At 45.6% G+C, this 24,529-nt stretch overlaps 1 protein-coding gene across 4 annotated transcripts in view; it reads right to left on the bottom strand.

Annotated features, from left to right (window-relative positions):
• The window catches only part of CLCC1 (chloride channel CLIC like 1), a 125,351-nt gene that overhangs the window by 34,714 nt on the left and 66,108 nt on the right, over positions 1-24,529 (bottom strand). For all 4 annotated transcript variants that reach the window (XR_012233663.1, XM_073582853.1, XM_073582852.1 and 1 more), the window contains exon 8: positions 3,336-3,433. Coding sequence is in view for 3 of the 4 variants with exons in the window: in XM_073582853.1 (XP_073438954.1) it covers positions 3,336-3,433 (98 nt within the window). In the remaining variant the exon portion in view is untranslated. The remainder of the gene's footprint in view (positions 1-3,335; positions 3,434-24,529) is intronic.

Raw genomic sequence — 24,529 nt, 5'->3', positions numbered from 1 at the left:
CAAACAGACGTTTTTTCCTGTCTCGACCCCCAAGACAGCGGTCCAACGTTCCAGGTTTCTTTCAAGCCGTCTCCTCCCTTCTTTCCGCCGGAGTGATTGTCCCCGTTCCCTCAGACGAACGGTTTTCAGGGTTCTACTCAAATTTTTTCGTAGTCCTAAAAAAAGACGGGACCCTTCGACCAATCCTGGACCTCAAGTTGCTCAATCGCCATGTGAAGATTCTCCACTTCAAAATGGAGTCTCTTCGATCAGTGATAGCCTCAATGGAATCCGGAGAATTCCTCTGCTCTGTGGACATACGGGATGCTTATCTTCACATCCCTGTTTGTTTGCAACATCAGAAATATCTTCGGTTTGCGATTCAGGGAAATCACTATCAATTCACGGCTCTTCCCTTCGGCCTAGCCTCTGCTCCCCGTGTTTTCCCGAAGGTGATGGTGACGGTCATGGCCATCCTTCGATCCAGGGGGATTCTCATCATCCCTTAACTGGACGATCTCTGGTTCAAAGGCTCGTCCTGTCAAGACTGTCTCCTGAGTCTTCACATAACCCTGGATACCCTCGGCCGTCTCGGATGGTTAGTCGACAAAGAAAAGTCCATTCTCAGACCCACTCAGCGTCTGACCTTCCTAGGCATGGAATTCGACACGACTCTGGCCCGGGTGTTTCTTCCGGGGGAAAAATTTGCGTCTCTGTCCAAAGAGATTCGAGCTCTCAAACGGCCGAAACCCATTCCCCTTCGGCTCTGCATGAAAGTTCTGGGGAAGATGGTGGCTTCCATGGAGGCTGTGCCTTTTGCACAGTTTCATCTTCGCCCCCTTCAGCTGTCCCTCCTCTCAGCTTGGGACAAGACGACGTTGTCTTTAGACCGCCCCATTTTCCTCCCTCTCAGAGTGAGGCATTCCCTGACTTGGTGGGCAATGCCTACGTCAGTCCTCCAGGGGAGGTCCTTCCTCCCGCTCCAGTGGCAAGTCATTACCACCGATGCCAGCCTTCTAGGTTGGGGAGCGGTTTTCCATCAGGGAACGGCCCAAGGACGCTGGAATCCACAGGAAGCTCTGCTACCTATCAATCTTCTCGAAATCAGAGCAATCTTCCTGGCCCTTCTTCGCTGGCAACCTCTTCTCGTCGGCAAACCGGTCCGCATTCAGTCGGACAACGCCATGGCTGTGGAGTACATAAACCATCATGGCGGTACGCGCAGCAACCAAGTGATGTCAGAAGTGGCCAAGATACTGCGCTGGGCAGAACAGTACGTTCCAGCAATCTCCGCTGTTCTCATTCCAGGGGCGGAAAACTGGGCAGCTGACTTTCTGAGTCGCCAAAGCCTAGCGTCAGGCGAATGGTCTCTCCATTCCACAGTCTTCGATCAGATATGCCAGCGCTGGGGTTATCCGGATGTCGACCTCATGGCATCTCGGATGAAGCACAAGGTTCCGCGTTTCGTAGCCAGGTCCAGGGACCCTCTAACTGTCGCTTGCGACGCCCTAGTAATTCCGTGGTCCAAGTTCCAACTCCCTTATCTGTTTCCACCTCTTGCCTTGATCCCAAGAGAGGTCAAGAAGATAAAATCGGAAGGCGTGCCAGTGTTTCTTGTGGCTCCAGACTGGCCAAGAAGGCCTTGGTATGCGGAACTGGTGAACATGCTCGCGGACGTCCCCTGGAGGCTTCCAGACCGTCTGGATCTTCTCTCGCAAGGCCCCCTTTACCACGAGACTTCTCGGTCTCTGAATTTAACGGCATGGCCGTTGAGGCCGCAACCTTAAGAGAATCAGGTTTTTTCCAACCAGATGATTCAGACAATGGTCAAAGCCAGGAAACCTCTTCCCGCATCTACCATAGGCATTGGAAGGCCTTTTTCCGTTGGTGCGACGATAAAAGAGTCTTTCCAATGTCCTTTTCCATTCCGTCCATACTGGGTTTCTCCAGCCTAGCTTAGAGGTTTCCGCTTTGTTTATCCTTTTTCAAAGGAAGCTCGCTTCTTTACCGCAGGTTAAGACATTTCTCCAAGGAGTCGCTCATGTGGCCCCTCCTCATCATTCACCAATAGAACCGTGGGATCTCTATCTCGTTCTTAGCGATTTCCAAAAAAGCGCCGTTTGAGCCCATGCAGGACATCCCTTTGTCTTTTCTTTCATGGAAGGTAACCTTTCTGATTGCCATAACATCCATCAGAAGAGTTTCTGAATTAGCGGCCCTGTCATGTTGTTCTCCTTAGCTGGTACTCCATCAGGATAAAGTCGTCCTCAGGCCCGTTCCTTCTTTTCCCCCAAAGGTGGTATCCTCCTTCCACATCAACGAGGATATCGTTCTTCCATCATTTTGTCCTGCTCCTTCTCACCCTCTTGAGAAGTCACTCCGCAAACTGGACGTTGTTAGAGCCTTGCATGTTTATCTCACTAGGACTGCTTCACTTCGTCAATCCAATTCATTGCTGGTCATCTCTGGTCACCGGAAAGGGCTTCCGGCATCCAAATCCACGATCGCTCGCTGGATTCGTTCTACTATTCTGTAAGCATACCGTCTTCAGGAAAAACGGCCGCCTCCGGGAGTGAGAACTCACTCCACCCGGGCGGTGGCAGCTTCGTGGGTCGTTCGACACCAGGCTTCGGCTCTGCAAATTTGCAGGGCCGTGACCTGGTCGTTCTTGCATACGTTCGCGAGGTTCTACAGGGTTCATACCCAGGCTTCGTCTGATGCAGTCGTTGGTAGGAAGGTCCTGCAGGCGGCGGTGGCGCATCGGCCGACCTAAGCCCTTCCTGTTCTTTCGTTCCTTATTGCTGTTCCCGCCCTTGGGACTGCTTTGGAACGTCCCATGGTAATCTGTGTCCCCCAATAAGGCGATAAAGAAAGATGGATTTTTGGTTCTTACCGTAAAATCTCTTTCTTGGAGCCTTCATTGGGGGACACAGCACCCTCCCTGTTTAAGTTGTACCGTGTTGGGTCCTTGAGTCCCTTGTTGGGTTGGTACTTATGTTATAGTTCCGTGGCTTCTCCTACTGCTTTCTCACCAACTGAGGTACTTGGTATCTGTCGGTGGGTGTATACTGCCGGGGAGGAGTCAATTTTCTTGTTTTTTGCATAGTGTCAGCCTCCTAGCAGCAGCAGCATACACCCATGGTAAGCTGTGTCCCCCAATGAAGGCTCCAAGAAAGAGATTTTACGGTAAGAACCAAAAATCCATCTTTAATGTGCATAAAAAAGCAGCAAAAACGCAATGCATAAACATAGCCTAAGCACCAGATTCTTTAGCTTGAGGCATCAGACTCCAGGTAAGGAAATCAGACACCATGTTATCAATCAAGGCCTCATACCTTTGCTCATTCAGAACTCACCTTTGTAGGTGGCACCATGAGTGCTGGATTTATCATAAGATTTTTAAAATATTCTTCACAGGGATCATTTTGGAAAGTGGAAGCGCCCTTCAACCATCCTATCGCAAAAGAAATAAAATCATATATGTAGAAATATTTTCACTACAGTAGTACAAAATGCTTACAATTGTTACAAGTCTATACAATTTTCTTATGAAAATAAAATACTGAAAGCAGAGAAAAGAAAGAAAAAGAAAAAAAATAACGTACAAAAGAAATAACAGTAAAAAAACAAACAAATATATATATAGTTTTTACATAATTAAATTGCATTTTATTGCATGAAATAATTGTTTGATACCATGGAAAAACAGAACTTAATATTTGGTATAGAAACCTTTGTTTGCAATTACAGACGTCAGACGTTTCCTGTAGTTCTTGACCAAGTTTGCACACACTGCAGCAGGGATTTTAGCCCATTCCTCCATACAGATCTTCTCCAGATCTTTCAGGTTTCGGGGCTGTCGCTGGGCAACATTGAGTTTCATCTTCCTCCAAAGATTTTCTATTGGGTTCCTCCAAAGATTTTCTATTGGGTTCAAGTCTGGAGACTGGCTAGGCCACTCCAGGACCTCGAAATTCTTCTTACAGAGCCACTCCTTAGTTGCCCTGACTGTGTGTTTTGGGTTATTGTCATGTTGGAAGACCTAGCCACGACCCATATTCAATGCTATTACTGAGGGAAAGAGGTTGCTGGCCATAATCTCACGATATATGACCCCATCCATCATCCCATCAATAAAGTACAATTGTCCTGTCCCCTTTACAGAAATGCACCCCCAAAGCTTCACGATTGGGACAGTGTTCTTGAGGTTGTACTCATACTTCTTCCTCCAGACACGGTGATTCGTGAGCCACACACACAAGTGCCAATTTAGGTACGCATATCTGATAGGACAAGAGGGGTATTTAACACCCATTTCTCCCAACCACTCAGCAAACCCCTTCTGATGAAGCCAGATGTGAAACATGCGTCAAATGAGGAGGTCCCGTCTAATGTACATATCCCTGCAGTGGGCTTTGGGAAAAAGGCCACCGGAGGCGGCGTATGTGTAAATCAAGATCTTGAGGGATAAGATCTCACCTCCAGAGATCTCAGTCCACGCATGCGCAACTCCCGGTAGCCATTTTCCCAAAGTTCACCTCAGAGATATGTACGGGAGAGGGGACTGACGCTCATTGATGACTTCTTCTGAGAGTACGGGGCCCGCAGCATCACCACATTCCTGCTGACATCGCCGAAGGCCTCCTGAAGCTGTGACCCCACTCCACTGCTACCGCCCTTTCTCCCAGGTAATATACACTACCTTTTTTATTTTAATCAGATCTTTTTTATTAAACATTCAGGAATCAATACAGAAAGAATATGACATCTTATCTAGCTAGTAAAAATTACATTGAGAGCAGATATTATTTAAAGGGTAAAACTCTTCCTGTGTAAGAATAAATAAAAAGAAAAAATCTCAAAACAGATATTTGCATAAAATTGAGCCTATAAACAACATGGCTCCACAAATAAACAAAAATCAAAATTATACATCAGTGCCTCATTTCAGCGGGAAAACCATCCCCGCCAGCCGCGCCACTCCGCATCATATTTCGCCCCCCCCACCCCCCACGGATATCAGGTCCAATCCACCCCCAGCCCCCTCCCACCGCGCCACTCAAAATCTACAATATACACTACCTTTAGGTTATAAGACCAACCTCCATTTTACCTCTCAAATTTAGGGGGGAAAAAGTGTGTCTTATAATCCGAAAAATAAGGTGTATATCTCTATTTTTTAATTGATTTTTCTGTTGCTATTCAATAAAGATTACATTTGTTATGCAACTTGTATAGGGGGCCTTTTCTTATTCGCATTAGTTTATACATGATCACCTTTACTTATAAAGCCTTTTTGGTTCTATATTTAAGAATAACGGTTGAATGTTAATGTCTTTTGCTTTACCTGGAATTAATCCAGTTTAGTCAGGATGTATTAATAATGACAGCATCCAACTCAACTTTAAAGCAAGAATTTTAGCTAGAATTTTAATATATATGTTAAGTAATGAAATAGGGTGATAAGAATCTGGAGACATGGGGTCCCTCCCTGGCTTCAGTAAGACCACTATCAGTGCCTCCCTCAGAGTCAGGGAGCTCCCCTCGCTTAAAAATTGCCTCATAGAGCTCAAACAATCTTTGATCAAACCACAATTAGTATTGTACCAGTCCCCTACCAAACCATTGGTTCCAGAAGCTTTCCCAAAAAGTAGAAGATGCTATTAAAGCACTCTGTTCTTCACTATTAGGGGCATCTAGTGCCTCTGATTGCATATGGGACATGCACCAAAGGGGAAGAACGGATAAAAAAGGAGTCTACCACTTGAGAGACATGGTCACATTTAGAAGTGTACAAATCTTGATAAAATTCAGAAAAATCTCATTAATCACATTAATTGGGTCAGTATGCAATTCCCTAATTGGATTCCTGATACAAAGAATGGATACACGAGGCCACTCAGCATCAGCCAAGTAAGCCATTAACATCCCATTTTTATCTTCAAACTCAAAAATAGCAGCCTCCCTTTTGATTCTGCTCCTTGGCCAGAATACGCTTTTGGACCATTACTGCTTACATGAGGGCTGGAGATCAGCAATATATGCCTGCTCGGCGCTTTGGATCTGAGTAGTCAGACCCCTCTCCCTATCTTTAATAATCTCTGCTCTGCAACATCAGAAGAAATAAGCGCCCCTCTAACTGTTGACTTATAGGCATGTCATGTGACCACTGGGTTTGGGTGATCAGTAGTGTGAGCCCAGAAATCAACATATGCAGTATGCACTGCCTCAGAATCTAGCCAGGCAGGATGCATACACCAGATTTTAGAAGGGACCTTATCTTCACTTTAACGATCAACGTGGAAAGATCGGAACTTCCCCTCTGTGAGTAATTAATATCTTGAACTGAGGGCAAAAGATCGAGAGACACATAGGCAAGATCTGGAAAATGGCTTATGTATAGTTGAAAAATAAGAAAACACCTGTTTTTTGGCATACTTCCAACGTCACAGTTGTGATAAACGAAGAGAAGGTAGAGAAAGGTTAAAGCAATAAGGATTTGGTTAGATAAACCTAATCAGTACACCCACTGGAGCTCTTTATAATGTCCAAGAGTCCACACAGCCACAGGTATAGAACCAGAATAGTGGGGTCTTTTTTCTCCCTCAGTCATTCCCATGTGGAGTAAAGGGGCAGCTTCAATCCACATCAGCGCATTGGCAGGAGATGTTAAGAAATGTGTAGATTTCCCATCCACTACTCTTAGCTTTGCAGGGAATAACAGTAAGTATACCCCTTCTCTTGCCGCTTGGCGCATACTTCAGCAAATTGAGTACATTGTTTTCTGACAGCAACTGAGAAATTAAGGTAAAAGGAGACCCAATTGTTGTTCAACAGCACCTCACCCTTAAGGTGGATAGCCCCGAGTATGGCATCTCTATCACTATAATGCAATAGTCAGGCCAGTAATGGCGAAGGAGGGCTACCAAGTGGGCCTGGTCGTGTGGGAACTCTGTGTTCTCTCGATGGTAAAAATGTCCAGAAAACTTCTGAATCCAACAGATGTTTCAACCAGCTTACAATAAAGGATACGGCACACGACCCTTTGGTTTTCTTTGGCAGGTACACTATAGTTATATTATTCCTCATGAGACGTTTATCAAGATCATCTGCTCATTCACTATAAGCATGGATTTTTTTAGTTCTGCAGTTTGAGCCGACATAGGCCTCCGAGTATCCCCCACATCTGAAATTCTGGGCTTCGCCTCTTAAGTCGCTCTCTAATTTTCTCCACATTGTGTTTCAAAAACCGCAAAGACCTGCCAAAGTTCATCCACTTTAGTTACCAACATGGCTTGACAGTTATTGGTAGCTGACAGAATCTTGGCAAATTTTTGGTATTTCTTTAGGATCTTTGAGGAGAATGCAGTTGGGAAGAATCATAGAATCATAGAATCATAGAATCGTAGAGTTGGAAGGGACCTCCTGGGCCATCTGGTCCAACCCCCTGCTCAAAGCAGGATTCGCTAAATCATCACAGTCAGATGTCTGTCCAGCCTCTGTTTGAAGACTTCCATTGAAGGAGAACTCACCACTTCTCGTGGCAGCCTGTTCCACTCATTGATCACTCTGTCAAAAAGTTTTTTCTAATATCTAATCTGTGTCTCCTCCCATTCAGTTTCATCCCATTGCTTCTAGTCTTTCCTTGTGCAAATGAGAATAAAGTTGATCCTTCTACAATGTGACAGCCCTTGAGATATTTGTAGACAGCTATTAAGTCTCCTCTCAGTCTTCTCTTTTGCAAACTAAACATTCCCAAATCCTGCAACCTTTCCTCATAAGACAGGGTTTGCAGACCGGTCACCATTCTGGTCGCTCTTTTCTGAACTTGCTCCAGTTTGTTGATGTCTTTTTTAAAATGTGGTGCCCAAAACTGGACACAATATTCCAGATGAGGTCTGACCAAAGAGGAGTAGAGGGAAATAATGACTTCACGTGATCTAGACTGTATGCTTCTGTTAATACATCCTAGAATTGCATTTGCCTTTTTTGCTGCTGCATCACATTGTTGACTCATATTCAGTCTGTGATCTATTAGTATACCCAAGTCTTTTTCACATGTGCTGTCACTTAGCCCTATTCCTCCCATTCTATATATGCTTTTTCCATTTTTATTGCCCAGATGTAGTACTTTGCATTTCTCCCTGTTAAAAACCATTCTGTTAGTTGCTGCCCACTTCTCCAGTTTATTTAAATCTTTTTGAATCCTCTCTCTCTCTTCTCTAGTATTAGCTATCCCTCCTAGCTTTGTGTCATCAGCAAATTTAATCAGTTTACCCTCAATTCCTTCATATAAATCGTTGATAAAGATGTTGAACAATAAAGGGCCCAGGACAGAGCCCTGTGGTACCCCACTTGAGACATTCTTCCAACTGGATGTGCAGCCATTTACGACCACTCTTTGGGTCCGATCACTAAGCCAGTTATGAATCCACCTAACAGTTGCCTTGTCCATTCCATACTTAATCATTTTTTCAATAAGGATTGTATGAGAGACTTTGTCAAATGCTTTGCTGAAGTCAAGATATACTATATCTACAGCATTTCCTTGATCCACCCAATCAGTGATACCGTCATAGAAGGAAATTAAGTTAGTCTGACATGACTTATTAGTTACAAACCCATGCTGACTCTGTTTAATCACTTCATTCTTATCCAGGTATTGACATACATGTTGTTTAATAATTTGTTCAAAGATCTTTCCTGGTATAGAAGTCAGACTCACCGGCCTATAGTTGCCTGGGTCCACCTTCTTCCCCTTTTTGAAGATAGGAACAACATTTGCTCTTCTCCAGTCTTCTGGCACTTCTCCTGTTCTCCAAGAATTTTCAAAGATTATAGAGAGGGGTTCAAAAATTTCTTCTGCTATCTCCTTCAGTACTCTGGGGTGTAATTCATCTGGACCTGGAGACTTGAATTCATTTAGGCTAGCTAAGTGTTTCCTCACTATCTTTCTGTTTATAGATATCCTGGATTCTTCTATTCCCTTAATAGGACAGTGAATAACAGTTGATGTTACATTTCCTTTCTGAGAGAAAACAGATGCAAAATAGGAATTTAAAAGTTCAGCCTTCTCAACATCCTGTCTTACCATTTCATCATTTTCATCCTGTAAAAATCCTATAGCATCTTTGACTTTTCTTTTACTTTTGACATATCCCCAAAATCCTTTATTATTGCTTTTGACATCTCTTGCAAGCCTCAATTCATTTTCAGATAATCTGATTTGTGCCCTGCAGGTTCTGCAGACAGCATTATATTCTTCTTTAGATATGCCTCCCTCTTTCCATTTTATAAACATTTTTTTCTTCCTTTTTAGCATGTGCTTAAGTTCTGTGTTCATCCATCCTGGTTTCCTTAACTGCTTCCTATTCTTCCCTCTTTTCGGAATTGTTAACAACTGTGCTTTGAGAATTTCATTTTTCAAGATTTCCCATCCTTCCTGGACATTTTTGTCTTTAAGGATATCCAGCCATTGGATCCCTCCAATTCTCTTTCTGAATCCCTTAAAATCTGCCTTTCTGAAATCTAACCTTGACGTCTGAGTCTTCACAGGTCTTCCGCCTCTAGTTATCCAAAATTCTAAAATAGCATGGTCGCTACCTCCTAGGGTCCCAGCCACTTTTACCTCCTCAACCATTTCCTCCCTGTTTATAAGGATTAGATCCAAGGTAGCAGTTCCCCTTGTTTTCTCCCTGACCTTTTGGAAGATAAAGTTGTCAGCAAGAGAGGATAAGAATTTCCTTGACCTGTTAGTTTTGCCTGAGAGAGATTCCCAACAAATGTCTGGATAGTTGAAATCTCCCATGACAACTATGTCATATTTTTTGGAGAACTTGGCCATTTGATGCATAAAGAGTTCATCCATAGCTTCAGCTTGCACAGGCGGCCTGTAGTAAATGCCTACAATGGTGTCCTTTCCATTGTTCTGTCCTTGTATTCTTACCCAAACAGTTTCCACAGAACTCCCAGTCTCTGAAGCTTCAATCTCTGTGCAGATATACGCGTTTCTAACATACAATGCGACACCCCCTCCTCGTTTATCAAGTCTGTTTCTTGCAAATAAGTTGTATCCTTCTAGTCTTGTATTCCAATCATGTGTATTGTCCCACCAAGTTTCAGTGATTCCAATGACATCATATTTCTTTTCCTGTGTTAGTAGTTCCAATTCTCCTTGTTTGTTGCCCATGCTTTGTGCATTAGTATAGAAACATTTTAGTTTGTGATTGGTTTCTCTTTCTCCAATATTTTTATTAATTAGATTCTTTCGTCTTTGTTCTTCCTTTCCACTTCTAATAGCAGAGTTCTCAATAGCATTTGTCAGGTGTATGGCTTTTTCTGGTCTTTTGCTTCCCTTCCCATGTTGTTCTAGTTTAAAGCTCTCCTTACAAGTGTAGCAAGGCGACTTCCAAATACATGCTTTCCAGTCTTCGTAAGGTGCACCCCATCTCTAGCAAGTAGTCCATCGTATAAGTAGTTCACTCCGTGATCCAGAAATCCAAATCGTTGCTGACGGCACCATCGACGTAGCCAGTTGTTCACCTGCAGAATCTTATTCCACCTCCTTGTTCCATGGCCATCCACTGGGAGGATGGAAGAGAAGACCACCTGCGCTCCCAGTTCTTTCACTTTCTTGCCTAAGTTGAGTTCATCTGTGCAGGCACAGAGATATCTGGTGTGGAGCCTTGCAATGCATCCAGAATCCTGGAGTATTTCTCTAATTTTTTAGCTGCAAAAGCTCTAATATGCAATAGTGCACTAGTTGAAGTGGAGGACTGCAGCAATTCACTTGTTCAGGGGGAGCCCCAGCATTAGGGTGGCTTTACACTTAACACATTTTTTGCGGTCCGTTACTGTCACATTTTTTGTGGTGTACCGCAATAACGGGCCGCAAAAAAATGTTTGGGAGCGCCGTTTTTTTTTTCCAATAGTATGAAAATAGTAGTGGAGAAAAAAAACTTTGTTCCGCAAAACCGGAAGTAGCGGCACGCCGCAAAAACAAACTTCCGGTTTGTTTTTGCTGCCCCATTGATTTAAATGGGCGCCGTGTCCATATGCTGTGAAAAATATCGAGCAAGCTCGATGTCTTTTCACATCCGTATATACGGCCCTCACAGCCGTACGGCACACCATTGATTTTTTGCGGGCCCATTTTGGGGCCCCATAGAAAGCTATTGGGGCTGCTATATCGGCCCGCAAAAATAAGGTAATTGAATCAATTTCTGATGAACAAGGCTGGTCAGATTGGAAGGACTTCCCCTTTGTTTTTTAATTTGTACTAGCCATAGTAATGTTAGCGGTCTCCCAGATTCAACAGAGATCAAGCTGGCCATTTTCGGATAGAAATGCTAAAATGTGGTGAACTGGTTGGTACTGGCATGGAAGATGCTCACTCGCTTCATTTCTTTCTGCAGCAAACAAGATCCAGGCCCCCCCATTTCATATGATATTGGTGTATAAAAAAATAATGGAAGTCAAATGCTTTCAGTAACAACACAGACAGTTCAAGCAGGGAAGATGATCACTTGATTAAATCAGATGACCACCACCGTAAGGACATCATGGCAAAAGGGGACCACAATAAAACTGACCTGATATATAAGTGAACAGCATCCACTGACGGGTGAAAATACAGCAGCTGTCAGCTGTACACTATAGCTGCCACTCTGCTGCATCAGTCACGATCACTGTTGGCACCAACCATGGCCGTTTAACCCTTTAGATTCTACTGTCAATAGTGACTATGGCATCTAGATGGTTAACAGAATGTGGGGGCCCCATAAACACCCTGAGATCATGATTGGGGGGTCCTGATGGTTGCCATGGTAATTCACAAAAAAATAACATCCTTACAGCCTGCCGGCTATAGTGATGTGTTCAGAATTTAGCAACATTTAGGTGATAAAGTTTTCTTTCCTGTCATGCCACTTTGTATTAATTCCTGAAAAGCACAGCAACAGTTAATAAACTGTTGAATATGTTGAGGGGTGCTGTGTTTAAGATGTTATCACTTTTGGGGGTTTTCCAATATATAGGACCCCCCAAAGTCACTTCAAACCTGGATAGGTCCCTAAAAAAATAAGTTTTATAAATGTCGTTAAAAAAGATGAAAAACCACCATGGTTACTTACCAGTAGCCGGTTTTTCCGGAACCCATGACAGCACACCTGAGAGAGGGATCCGCCCCGCCAAGACAGGAACCTACTGAAATATAAGGGGCAGCACCTCTCCCCCACCTCAGTTGGTTACAGAGCATGAGAGGACTTCCCGGTTAGTTACATGTTTATCCAACACCACATCACACAATTACACCCTATTAACGTGCACACCCATACGGTGAAAAGGGGGGGGGGGGAATATACGGGTGCTCTCATGGGTTCCGGAAAAACCGGCTACCGGTAAGTAACCATGTTGGTTTTCCTTTCACCCATGACAGCACACCTGAGAGATTTTTGGAGACTTTGAACACCTTAGGGAGGGACCACCGCTTGCAGCACCCTTCTACCAAAGGTTAAGTCAGCAGAGGAGGATATATTTAATCTATAGTGCTTAAAGAAGGTTGACGGTGAGGCCCAGGTAGCGTCCTTACAGATTTGCTCTATCGATACCTCTGCCTTTTCAGCCCAGGAGGTCGCCACGGCTCTGGTGGAATGAGCCTTGATGCCGTCAGGAATTGGAACACCACTAGCTGAGTAGGCTATACTAATGGCCTCCCTAATCCATCTGGCAATAGTCCCTTTTGATACTCCATAGCCCTTTCTGGCACCCTGGAAGGCTACAAATAGGGACTGGGACCTCCTCCACTGGCTAGTTACCGATACATATTCTAGCAGGGCCCTTTTAACATCCAATTTGTGGAATTTCTCCTCCCCTGGGTTTTTTGGATTCTCACAGAAGGAGGGGAGGACAATCTCCTGGCTACGGTGGAAATCTGATACCACTTTAGGTAGATAAGCGGGGTCTGTTTTTAGGATGACCCTGTCCTGGTACACCTGGGTATAAGGTGGATTCACTGAGAGGGCCTGCAAGTCACTTACTCTACGGGCCGATGTAAGGACCACTAAAATAATGGTCCTAATTTACGGTAAGATATTTTACCGGCAGTTGTTGAATTGGTTCAAATGGCTTTTTCGTAAGGGCTTCTAACACCAGGTTTAAATCCCATGGGGCTATTCTTGGTAATGGGATCGGTCTGGACCTATGGCAGGATTTAAGGAATCTAGCTACCCATCTGTTTGCCGCTATATTGCAGTTATATAGTGCGCCCAGTGCGGACACCTGAACTTTAAGGGTATTTACCGCTAGTCCTAGCTGTAATCCTGCCTGTAAGAATTCCAAGATGGCCTTAATCGGGGGCTTTTGGTCTAACGGCTTCCCCAGGAACTGTAGAAACTTATTCCATGTTCTACCATATATGTTAGTTGTTACTGGCTTCCCACTTTTCAACAGCGTAGCCACCAACCCCGGAGAAAAACCTCTATCCCTTAAAAGTGACCTTTCAAATTCCACGCCGTCAGATGGAATCCCTTGACTTGCGTGTGGAATATTGGACCCTGAGCTAGCAGGTCTGGGATCTCTAGTAGTACCCATGAATCCGAGGGACGTCATTTGCAGCAGCGAGAACCAGGGCCTTTTCGGTCAGAACGGGGCTATGAAGATCACTCTGGCTTGATCTTCCCTTATGTTCCTCACAGCTGTTGGGATTAGAGCTACCGCAGGAAACGCGTAACCTAGTTTGAAATTCCACGTAATTTGCAATGCGTCCACCGCCCATGGTTTTCTTTTGGGTTTAACGAACAAAACCTCTCTACCTGTCTGTTGCTTTTGTTGGCAAAGAAGTCTACTACCGGTTCTCCCCAAAGTTATACTATCTTCTGAAACACTAACTGATTTAGGGTCCATTCTCCTTGCCTTAGTATATTGCGGCTCAGGAAGTCGGATTCTACGTTTTCTACCCCTCTTATATGTAGTGTCGTCAGGGAGAGTAGATGTCGCTCTGCTCTGTGAAAAATCTTGGTCGCGTTCATTAAGGAGTGTGACCTTGTACCTCCTGGTGATTGATATACGCCACTGTCACTTTGTTGTCCGACATGATCCGGACATTGCGGCCTTTTAGACTGGGAATAAAGATTTTTAAGGCTTTGTTTACTGCCCATAGTTCTCTTAAGTTGGAGGATGTGTTTTGCTCTTGAGGCCCCCAGGGTCCCTGGGCCGTCTGTCCCCTTAGGTGAGCCCCCAACCCCGAGGAAGTTGCGTCTGTCAGAATTATGCCGGACACTTCCTTCCAAACGCCCTCTTAGCGATCTCTGTGCTGATAGAATTTCTGCCTGAAGTTGACGGGTATGAAATTGTGCCCACCTGACTGCTGGGATACATGCTGTCAGGGTGCCTAGTAAGGACATCGCGCCTCTCAGGGTCATGTGAGGTTGGTCTAGGGCCGCCAAAGTCATATTCCTCACCTTTTCCATCTTCGCCTCTGGTAACAGAAAAGTTTGTTGTTCTGAGTCCAAAAATCTGTCTCTTTAGGGGTTGTAGTTTTGATTTTTTGGTGTTTACCATCCACCCGTGTTTCTGTAGGGTATTTGTTATTCTTCCTACCTGCTCTACGCAGTGGTGTTCTGAGTTGCCCACTATTAGAAAATCGTCCAAATAGAGTATTATAATTGTGTTGTGGATTCGGAGGAAGGCTGTCATCTCGCCACGACTTTCGTAAACGCTCTCGAGGCTATGGATATTCCGAATGGAAGGGCTCTGAATTGAAAATGCCTGAGATTGCCCTGGATGTAGAGAGCTACTTTTAAGTATCTTTGATAACCTGGGTCGATCGGGATGAGATAGTAGGCATCCTTTAGATCGACTACGGCCATAAAACAATTGTGGTGTAGTAGTTTTATGGCCGAAGTTACCAATTCCATTTTGAAGGTTTGATTTTCTATCCATTGATTGAGGCCTCTGAGGTTTATAATTGTTCTGAATGACTGGTCCGGTTTTTTTTATCAGGAAGAGGAGTGAGTCGAAACCCGTTCTCTCCTGTCCGCATGGGAATTTGGTCAGAACGCGTTTGTCTTGTAGACTTAAGATTTCTGACTCCATGGCCAATTGTTCCTCTATCCTCTTCCTGACGGGAGTCACCACAAATGATGGTCTCGGCCGCTGAAAAAACGGGATTTTGTTGCCTATTCTTATGAGGTCTAAGATTCAGACATTGGAAGAAATACCTTCCCATGCCTGGGAAAAAAGCATCAGTCTCCCCCATACCGGGATGTCGGCGTCATTGTGGGGATTTTTTTTGAGGATGAGGTGGCTCCTCTGAACACGAATCCAGACTCCTTCTTTCTTTGTCCTCCCATCTTTTTCTATCCCCCGGAGGACGGCCCCTGTCGAATTTTCCTCTCTGAAAGGACGGCCTTCTTTGATCTCCTGGAAACCTGGAGAAGCCTTTCTTTCTATCACTTGCTTTTTCCAACATGTCATCTACATTTTTTCCAAATAAAAATTGACCATCACACAGAAGAGAGCACAACTTAGCTTTACACTGTAGGCCTCCTGGACAACTTTAAGCCATAATGCGGGCCTTGCTGCGTTTGATAACCCTGCTGCTCTCGCCGTCAGTCTCATGGAATCGGCGGAAGTGTCGGCCAAAAAAGCTGCTACTCCGTGTAGAAGATACATATCTGCCAGAATTTTTTCCCTCGAGACCTTTGTAGCGAGTTTCTCTTCCAGCTGTTGTAGCCAAATCATTAAGGAACGTGCTGTGCAGGTGCCGGCTATTGCCGGTTTTAGTCCTCCTGCCGCTGCTTCCCACATATGTCTTAAGTAGGAATCCGCTTTTTTATCTAGCGGGTCTCTAAGCACACCTGAGTCTTCCAGGGGCAGGGCCGATTTTTTAGATGACCTAGACACTGCTGCGTCAATCTTTGGGACTTTGTCCCATATCTCCGTGTCTTTATGTTCAAAGGGGTATCTCCTTTTAGAGGAGGAGAGAAGTGCTCCTGATCTATCAGGCTTCTTCCATTCTCTTTCAATGAGTGCCTGGACTTTCTCATTGACTGGAAAGGTGCGTTTCTTTCTTTCCTGTAGACCCCCGAACATGACGTCTTCCAGAGACTTAGCTGTTTTTTCCTCCTGTAGGCCCATGGTTACCCTAATGGCTTTGAGGAGAGCATCCGTATCCTCTACCAGAAAACACGGCTTGCCACCAGTGTCACTATCCGAGGAGGAGGAGGACAGGTGTTCGGCCTGAGATACAGCCGAGGAGGAGTCTGAGGAAGAACTAGGGGGTCTTTCCTACTCTTTTTCTTTCTCTTTAACAACACTTTAAGTGAGCCTTCCACCTCGGACCTGATGACCGATCTGAGGTTAGTTGTAAAGCTCGGCGCCTCCTCCGCCACGGTTCGCTGGATACAGCTGGCGCAAAGGTCCTTCTGCCAATCTCTCGCTAGGGGGCTCCTACATATGGCACAATCCCTATTGTTTCTCTTGCTCCCTGCTTTTTTGGCCTTTTCCTTAGGAAATTAACACACAAGAAGGACCCTATTAACAACATACTAACATTCACGGAGATCACTCACCACCCATAAAGTCGGGTACTGGACTCGGAGGCTGTGGTGGAGCACGTGACCTGTGCTCTCTGGACATCGAGGAGTCTCCCAACCTGTGGCTCGGGTGACTGCTGCTTTTGCCGCTTGAACGGCTGCCATGCTTGCGAGCAGAGGTTTGTGATGGGGGCAGAGATGGTGGAGACGGTGATCGTTCCTGCTCCGACCCCATGGTTTTACCTGGCCGCACTGACGTCCTTCCTCCTTTAAATAGGTCCGGCCCGGTGAGCGTTTTCTTTCTCCCCTCCCCCCTGCGACCGCCGGCCAAGCGCTATTCTTCTTATTGTGGCCGGTGTCGCACCAGGTGCCATCTTGCCGTCGCCTCTGTGACATCAGCCGGCACGCTCCCAGGATGCCCCGCGCCACTGACAGTGGCCGGAAACCGCCCCCAGCTCTCCCTGTCATGTCGTGAGGGAGAAGATTCGGGACACGCGCGAGGGGAGGGAGGCACGGAGGAGCGCCCCGGATCACAGAGGCCGCCTAGCGGCACCTGCGCGAACCCGGTGCCTGCAGGAGGACCCCGGGGACTGCGCTTCCAGGAGACCGACAGCCGGCGCTGCAGGTAAGCCGACCTGCTCTTCCCGCACCGGTATGGCCCTGGGCTCTTCATCCATGACAGGCACCGCCGCTGTCAGACTGGGATTCCCTTCCTAGGACAGGAACCCAACTGAAGCGGGGGAGAGGTGCCGCCCCTTATATTTCAGTAGGTTCCTGTCCTGGAGGGGCGGATCCCTCTCTCAGGTGTGCTGTCATGGGTGAAGGGAAAATGACTGCTACAATTATAAAGCTTCTAACATTCTGACATTGGTGCTGATGTAAAGCAGACATGGGATAAATGGTATTTATTAGCTATTTTGTGTGGTGTGACTATCTGGACTAAAGGGATAATCACAGTTTGAAAAGTGCTAATTTTTAGAATTTGTCAAATTTTTAGTATTTTTATAAATAAATGCAAATATGTATACCTAAATTTACCATTAACATAAAATACTGTATAATTCTTCATGGAAAAAACACAGTCTCAGAATCACTGGGATATGTTGAAAAATATTATAATTTAAGAGTCCTCATTGGTTGATACCTTTTAATGGATAACTAAAAAGATGGTAATAAAAAGACTACACTTCATCATGCATAGCTTAACATAACCTGAAGAGTCACATATTTACAGTGGAAGCGGAAAGCATTCAGACCCCTTTAAAATTTTTCACTCTTTGTTTCATTGCAGCCATTTGGTAAATTCAAAAAAGTTCATTTTTTTTTCATTAATGTACACTCTGCACCCCATCTTGACTAAAAAAAACAGAAATGTGGACATTTTTGCAAATTTATTAAAAGAGAAAAACTGAAATATCACATGGTCATAAGTATTCAGACCCTTTGCTCAGACACTCATATTTAAAATCACATGCTGTCCATTTCCTTGTGATCCTCCTTGAGATGGTTCTACTCCTTCATTGGAGTCCAGCTGTGTTTAATTAAACTGATAGGACTTAGTGGGTTGCATAACCGTTTAAACGCCATGGATTGGTTATTGATGATACCATTATAGATTATTGGATATCGTGTAATTAAATCCTTTGTGCCTTTCCCTACCCCTGTCTATGTCCTGTCTTCCCTCTTCCCGTATATTATTTGAAGTTTATTGAATGTATGTTAAATTGTTAGTTTACACTTCTTTGCATGGTAGTTCATAACTTGGACTTGGTTTAATACGTTTCTAAATAAAAATTTATTGAAACTAAACTGATAGGACTTGATTTGTAAAGGCACACACCTGTCTATATAAGACCTCACAGCTCACAGTGCATGTCAGACCAAATGAGAATCATGAGGTCAAAGGAACTGGCCAAGGAGCTCAGAGACAGCATTGTGGCAAAGCACAGATCTGGCCAAGGTTACAAAAGAATTTCTGCAGTACTCAAGGTTCCTAAGAGCACAGTGGTCTCCATAATCCTTAAATGGAAAGTCTGGGACCACCAGAAGTCTTTCTAGACTTGGCCATCCAGCCAAACTGAGCAATAGTGGGAGAAAAGAGCCTTGGTGAGAGAGGTAAAGAAGAACCCCAAGATCACTATGGCCGAGCTCCACAGATGCCGTAGGGAGATGGGAGAAAGTTCCACAAAGGAAACTATCAATGCAGCCCTCCATCAGTTGGGCCTTTATGGCAGAGTGGCCCTACGGAAGGCTCTCCTCAGTGCCAGACACATGAAAGCCCGCATAGAGTTTGCTAAAAACACATGAAGGACTCCTAGACTATGAGAAATAAGATTCTCTGGTCTGATGAGATGAAGATAGAACTTTTTGGTGATAATTCTAAGCGGTATGTGTGGAGAAACCAGGCACTGCTCATCACTTTTTTCAATCTACTAAATGGCTGCAATGAAACAAAGAGTGAAAAATGTAAAGGCATCTGAATACTTTCCATAGTCACTGTATACTCAACAGGACATAGAATAGTGCAGTAAATAAGACAAGTTACTTGAATCAGAACTATTAATATGGGAAGGGGAGAAACAGTTGTGGCAGTAAATACTGGAGCACTTCATAGATAAGAAGTTTCAAAGTCTTAGGATATGCGCACACGATCAGGAATTGGCCAGCTATTGAACGCAGGTGAATCCGCATGTGTTCACTGAACCGTGCGGATTTACAGAGTCCAATAAACTGTATGGGTGCATCTCAGCAAGATAAATTATCATGCTGCGGTCTGGAAAGACGCACTGCATGTCCTTCTCCGCAGGTAAATCCCATCCACTGTGCCGTAACATCTAGATGCTGCAGGTTAGACACTGCACAAGTATGCAGCGTCCAATCCGCAGCATTTACACCCTTACTGTCCCCAGACTGAGGTCTGGTCCAGGGTTATGTTGCTCCCAAATAGTCTGAGGAGCACATTCCTTAATTTATGAAGACATAAATCTATGCAATACATAAATTCCTACTCTGAATGTGTCAAATGTCATCATGAGTTTATACTCCCAGACTCTTCTGTCTCTCTAAGATTTGAAGTTGCCTTTCTCCCCTTCCCACATTGATAGTTCACTTGTATTATCTATTGCATTATTCCTGTGTCCTGCTAAGTATAAACATTTGATTTTCCAGATTTTCTGTTATTCTATGCCTGACGACTTGAGTAGTCTCAAAAGTTTGCTATTTATTACTAAAACCGTTAGAGCATACAGAATGTCAATGTGTTTTTTTGTGCAGAATTTTCCCTATCAAGAGACCCGGATTTGCTGCAGAAAATGCTTAACATGTGCAGGTACCCTGCTTGAAAATTTTTAGAAAATGGCCAACCCTTTTAAAATACTTCCACTCTACAAGGCACAAATAAACATCTTAAAGGGGTCACGTCAGCCATTTATGCCTTTGCATAGGAGGCATGCATTGATGAAGGATGGCAACCCGCCCGCTGCAGCTCTTACTGTATCGTCTAAACTTGTGACTTAAAGGGGTACTCCCATCTCAAATATCCTATTCCAATATGTAGTAGGTGTAAAAATATTATTAGCAAATACCTCCAATTAGGAATGTAGTATAGTTCTTCTGATTTGCTATGTTGCTTACCCATGTGCAGGCATTGCATTAGCTTAGGTATTCATGGTTATGACCACTAACAACTAACTGTCACTATATGAGTAGTCGTAACCATGGATACCCAAGTTTTTACATCAGTATTTGTCAGCTGAAATCAGGAGTGGAGCAATCAAAGTAAAAGTATAATAGAAACACGTCAACAATTCCTGGTATTGGCTTACAAATAATGATCTAATATATACTTACCTTGTAATGTCTTCACATCCTGTTCCGTCCAGATGTGTCCGGATCACAGAATTCCAAGCGGCAGAAGTTCACCGACTGCCATATTGGGACACCCAAGTGATGGGTGTCTCAATATGGAAACTGCTGGTGGTACCAACCTATTGAACGGTACCACCAGCGGAACACCGTCGCACCACACACACAATGTATACGCCGTACGCACCACACACACAAACACACAATGTATATGCCGTACGCACCACACACACACAGTGCATACGCCGTACGCACCACACACACACACACACGCTTGTATATGCCGTACGCACCACAGACACACACACAGGCGCGCAGTGAATCATTCGGCTGATCCCGGCAGATGCGCGACGTGTCCACAGGCAGACAAAGACGGTCACATTAAAGGGGTTTTCCCACGAATAAAAGTTCATTTTAAAAATTGTCTATGTCTGACCGTGTACGGAGCATACCACATCTCCTGGGCAGGGCAGGAAGCAAAAGACAATACTGACATTACAGCAGGGGATCACAGACAATTCATTTTGTGAGGTAAAATATTTCACTGACTGTTTTTAAACAATATTTTACCTCACAAAATGTATCCTCTGTGATCTTCTGCTGTAATGTCAGTGTAGTCTTTTGCTTCCTCCCCTGCCCAGGAACTGTGGTATGTTCTGCTTTCATTTTAACACAGGGGGAGGGGTGAGTGCACTAGTGATGGGCAGTCCGGCTCTTTTTTGGTGATCTGGCTCACTCGGCTCCGCTCACCAAAAAGAGCCGGCTCTTTTTGGCTCAAAAAGCGGCTCTTCTTGCAAAAAGTGCTACTTTCCCCACTTTTATCACTCCAGTCCCTTCACTATAAAGCCTGAGCCTCATTATACTGCTGTACAGGGGTCTAGTGAAGGCTTTTTAGCCATTTTCTCAAAGTGTAAGCTCCTGGGATCAGGCCCTCACTCCTGTCCATATTGCTGATATGTGCTATGCTCTAATATCTGCTATTTGTCCATGTGGTTTCTACATTAGTCAGTGCTGTGACATCTGCCGGCACTGATTATTCTAAGGGTATGTGCACACGCTGCAGATCCACAAGTGATTTACAGTACAATGCTATTCCATGGGGAAAAAACCCGCTGTGTACATGCTGCGGACAAATCCAAGCGGAAACGCAGCAGTTTATTTTCCGCAGCATGTCAATACTTTGTGCAGATTCCGCAGCGGTTTTACACCCATTCCATTATAGGAATACGCAGATGTAAAAACGCAGACAAAATCCGCACAAAACCCACAATAAATCCGCATAAACACAGCACGGATTTAGACCTGCGGATTATGACAAGAGATGCAGATTCCGCACAGAAAATTCCACACAGCAACCTGCAACATGTGCACATACCCTTATAAGTAAATCCTTGGAGACATGTTCCAGGTTCTTACAGAGTAACTCTGATATCTGCACCATACATTGCACCCCTTACTTACCAATTCTGGTATGCATGGTACCCCTCACCCCCCAATCCTGGTATGCATGGTCCCCTCGCCCCCCAATCCTGGTATGCATGGTCACCTCACCCCCCCAATCATGGTATGCATGGTCACCTCACCCCCCCAATCCTGGTATGCATGGTCCTCTCACCCCCCAGTCCTGGTATGCATGGTCCCCCCTCATCCCTATCGTAGGATGTATGGTCCCCTCATCCCTGTATGCATGGTTCCCTCACCCCCCAACCCTGGTATGCATGGTCACCTCACCCCCAATCCTGGTATGCATGGTCACCTCACCCCCCCAATCAAGGTATGCATGGTCCTCTCACCCCCCCAATCCTGGTATTCATGGTCCCCCCTCATCCCTATCATAGGATGTATGGTCCCCTCATCCCCAATCCTTGTATACACGGCACCCCTTACCTACCAATTCTGGTATGCATGGTACCCCTCACCCCCCTATCCTGGTATGCATGGTACCCCTCATCTCCCAATCCTGGTATGCATGGCACCCCTTACCTACCAATTCTGGTATGCATGGTACCCCTCACCCCCCTATCCTGGTATGCATGGTACCCCTCATCTCCCAATCCTGGTATGCAAGGCCCTTCATCCCTATAATGGTTTGCATGGCCCTCTCATCCCTATTCTGGTATATAGGGTCCCCTCACCCCCCCCCCAATCCTGGTATGCATGGCATCAAATTCCTCATCCTGGAATGCATGGCCCTCCCTCCCCCCCAATCCTGGTATGCATGGTCCTCTCACCCCTAATCCAAGTATGCATGGTCTCCTCACCCCCTATCCTGGTATGCATGGTCCTCTCACCCCCCCTATTGTGGTATGCATGGTCCCCTCACCTCCCTTTCCTGGTATGCATGGTCCCCTCACCCCCAATCCTGGAATGCATGGTCCCCTCACCCCCCTTTCCAGGTATGTATGGTCCCCTCACCCCCCAATCCTGGAATGCATGGCCCCCTCAACCCCCTATCCTGGTATGCATGGTCCTCTCATTCCCCTATCCTGGAATGCATGGTCCTCTCACCACCCTTTCCTGGTATGCATGGTCCTCTCACCCCTAATCCTGGTATGCATGGTCCTCTCACCCCCCCTATCCTAGTATGCATGCTACCCCTCACCCCCCAATCCTGGTATGCATGGTCCTCTAACCCCCCTATCCAGGTATGCATGGCGCCACAACCCGCCCTCTCCTGACTTCACAGCGAATACCCGATCGGTAATCTTTTGTGCCGTGATGTGAGGAGAGGGCGGGTGGTTGGGCAGGAATTGGCGCCTGCGCATTCCTTTCTTTCTAGCGCCACTTTCTTGAAGACACACTGCAGTGTGTCTTCCACAAAATGGCGCCGGAAAGCACGGACTGCGCATGCGCCGATTCCGGACCAACAACCCGCCCTCTCCTGTCATCACTGCCAGATGCGAGACCCCGCGGCAACACCGAATCGGTAAGGTGTTGTGCCAGAGATCGCGATATGCGTTCAGTGCTTACGCATACCGCGATCTCCTGGGGGAGAGCGTCTACCGTGATCTCGTGGGGGGTGCGTCACTCTGTCTGGAGCCAGACTGCGCAGGTGCGTCGCACTTGCGCAGTCTATAAAGGCTTCAGAGTGATGCTTAGAGCGTTATATTATACATATTTATATTATTACTTTCCCACTGTAGAGCAGCAGGAACTACAGAAAATAATGAGAGGGATAAGATGGCTGTCAGTGCCTGACCTCAGTGCCTTTCTCATCCTGCAGCTGCCTGAAATCCACTGTTATGTCAGTGACACTGACAGTCTCTGTGACTGCACATTGTGATCTATCACAGATCATGTGTGTGCACTCACTATACTGAGCAGCCAATCACAGTACAGCTATGTGTTCATGTGGGAGGAGCCCAGTCACAAGTCAAAGCCTTGCCAGTCATTCCCCACTTGTACACACTGCTGTAAATCTCCTCCTCAGCTCCTCCCAGCCCCCAGCCAGGCAGGAAGAAGCTACGCAAACAACAGGGGAAAAAAAAAAATTTGACTCAGCTCCCAGTGTTGAGCCGACTCCCGTCAGTCACGTGAAAGAGCTGGCTTTTTGTCTCGGTTCGTTCACGAACGACACATCACTAGAGTGCACAAAGAAAAGAGGACACACAGGGGGGAGACAGCTCAAACGAGAGAACACATGAGGGAAGAAGACCGCACAGTGATGGAGAGAGAGAGAGAGCAGACAAGGAGAGCACATGGGGTACACAGGTCAAAGAAGAGATGACATGAGAGGAGAAGACAGCAGATGGGGAAGAAAGAAAGCGCAAAGGGGTGAGAGAGACAGAGCACAGGGGGAGACAGCTCAAACGGGACAGCACATGAGGGGAGAACACAGCACAGGAAGAGAGACAGCACACAAGAGGGATAGCACATGGGATAGACAGGTCAAAGAACAGAGCACAGACGGGAGAAGTCAGCACATGGGGAAAGAGTGGATAGGTGAGTGAGCACATGGGGGGGAGATTCTCAACGCTGCAAAGCCTGCCCCCATTGTGACATTACCGTCCTCCCGATGCGATAGCATCGGGCCTCCATCTAGTGTGAAATATTGACCAAGTACTGAATGTGTGATCATGGCATAATCGTGAGACTTGGCAAGACCAGTGTATCACTGAAGGTACAGTATGCTGAAGAGCGTCCTCGCTGAC

The sequence above is a fragment of the Dendrobates tinctorius genome, unplaced genomic scaffold, assembly GCF_039654945.1.
Source record: "Dendrobates tinctorius isolate UK_male_01 unplaced genomic scaffold, ASM3965494v1 ptg000074l, whole genome shotgun sequence".
Classification (NCBI taxonomy): Eukaryota; Metazoa; Chordata; class Amphibia; order Anura; family Dendrobatidae; genus Dendrobates; species Dendrobates tinctorius.
This window is presented reverse-complemented; position numbering and strand designations above follow the sequence as displayed.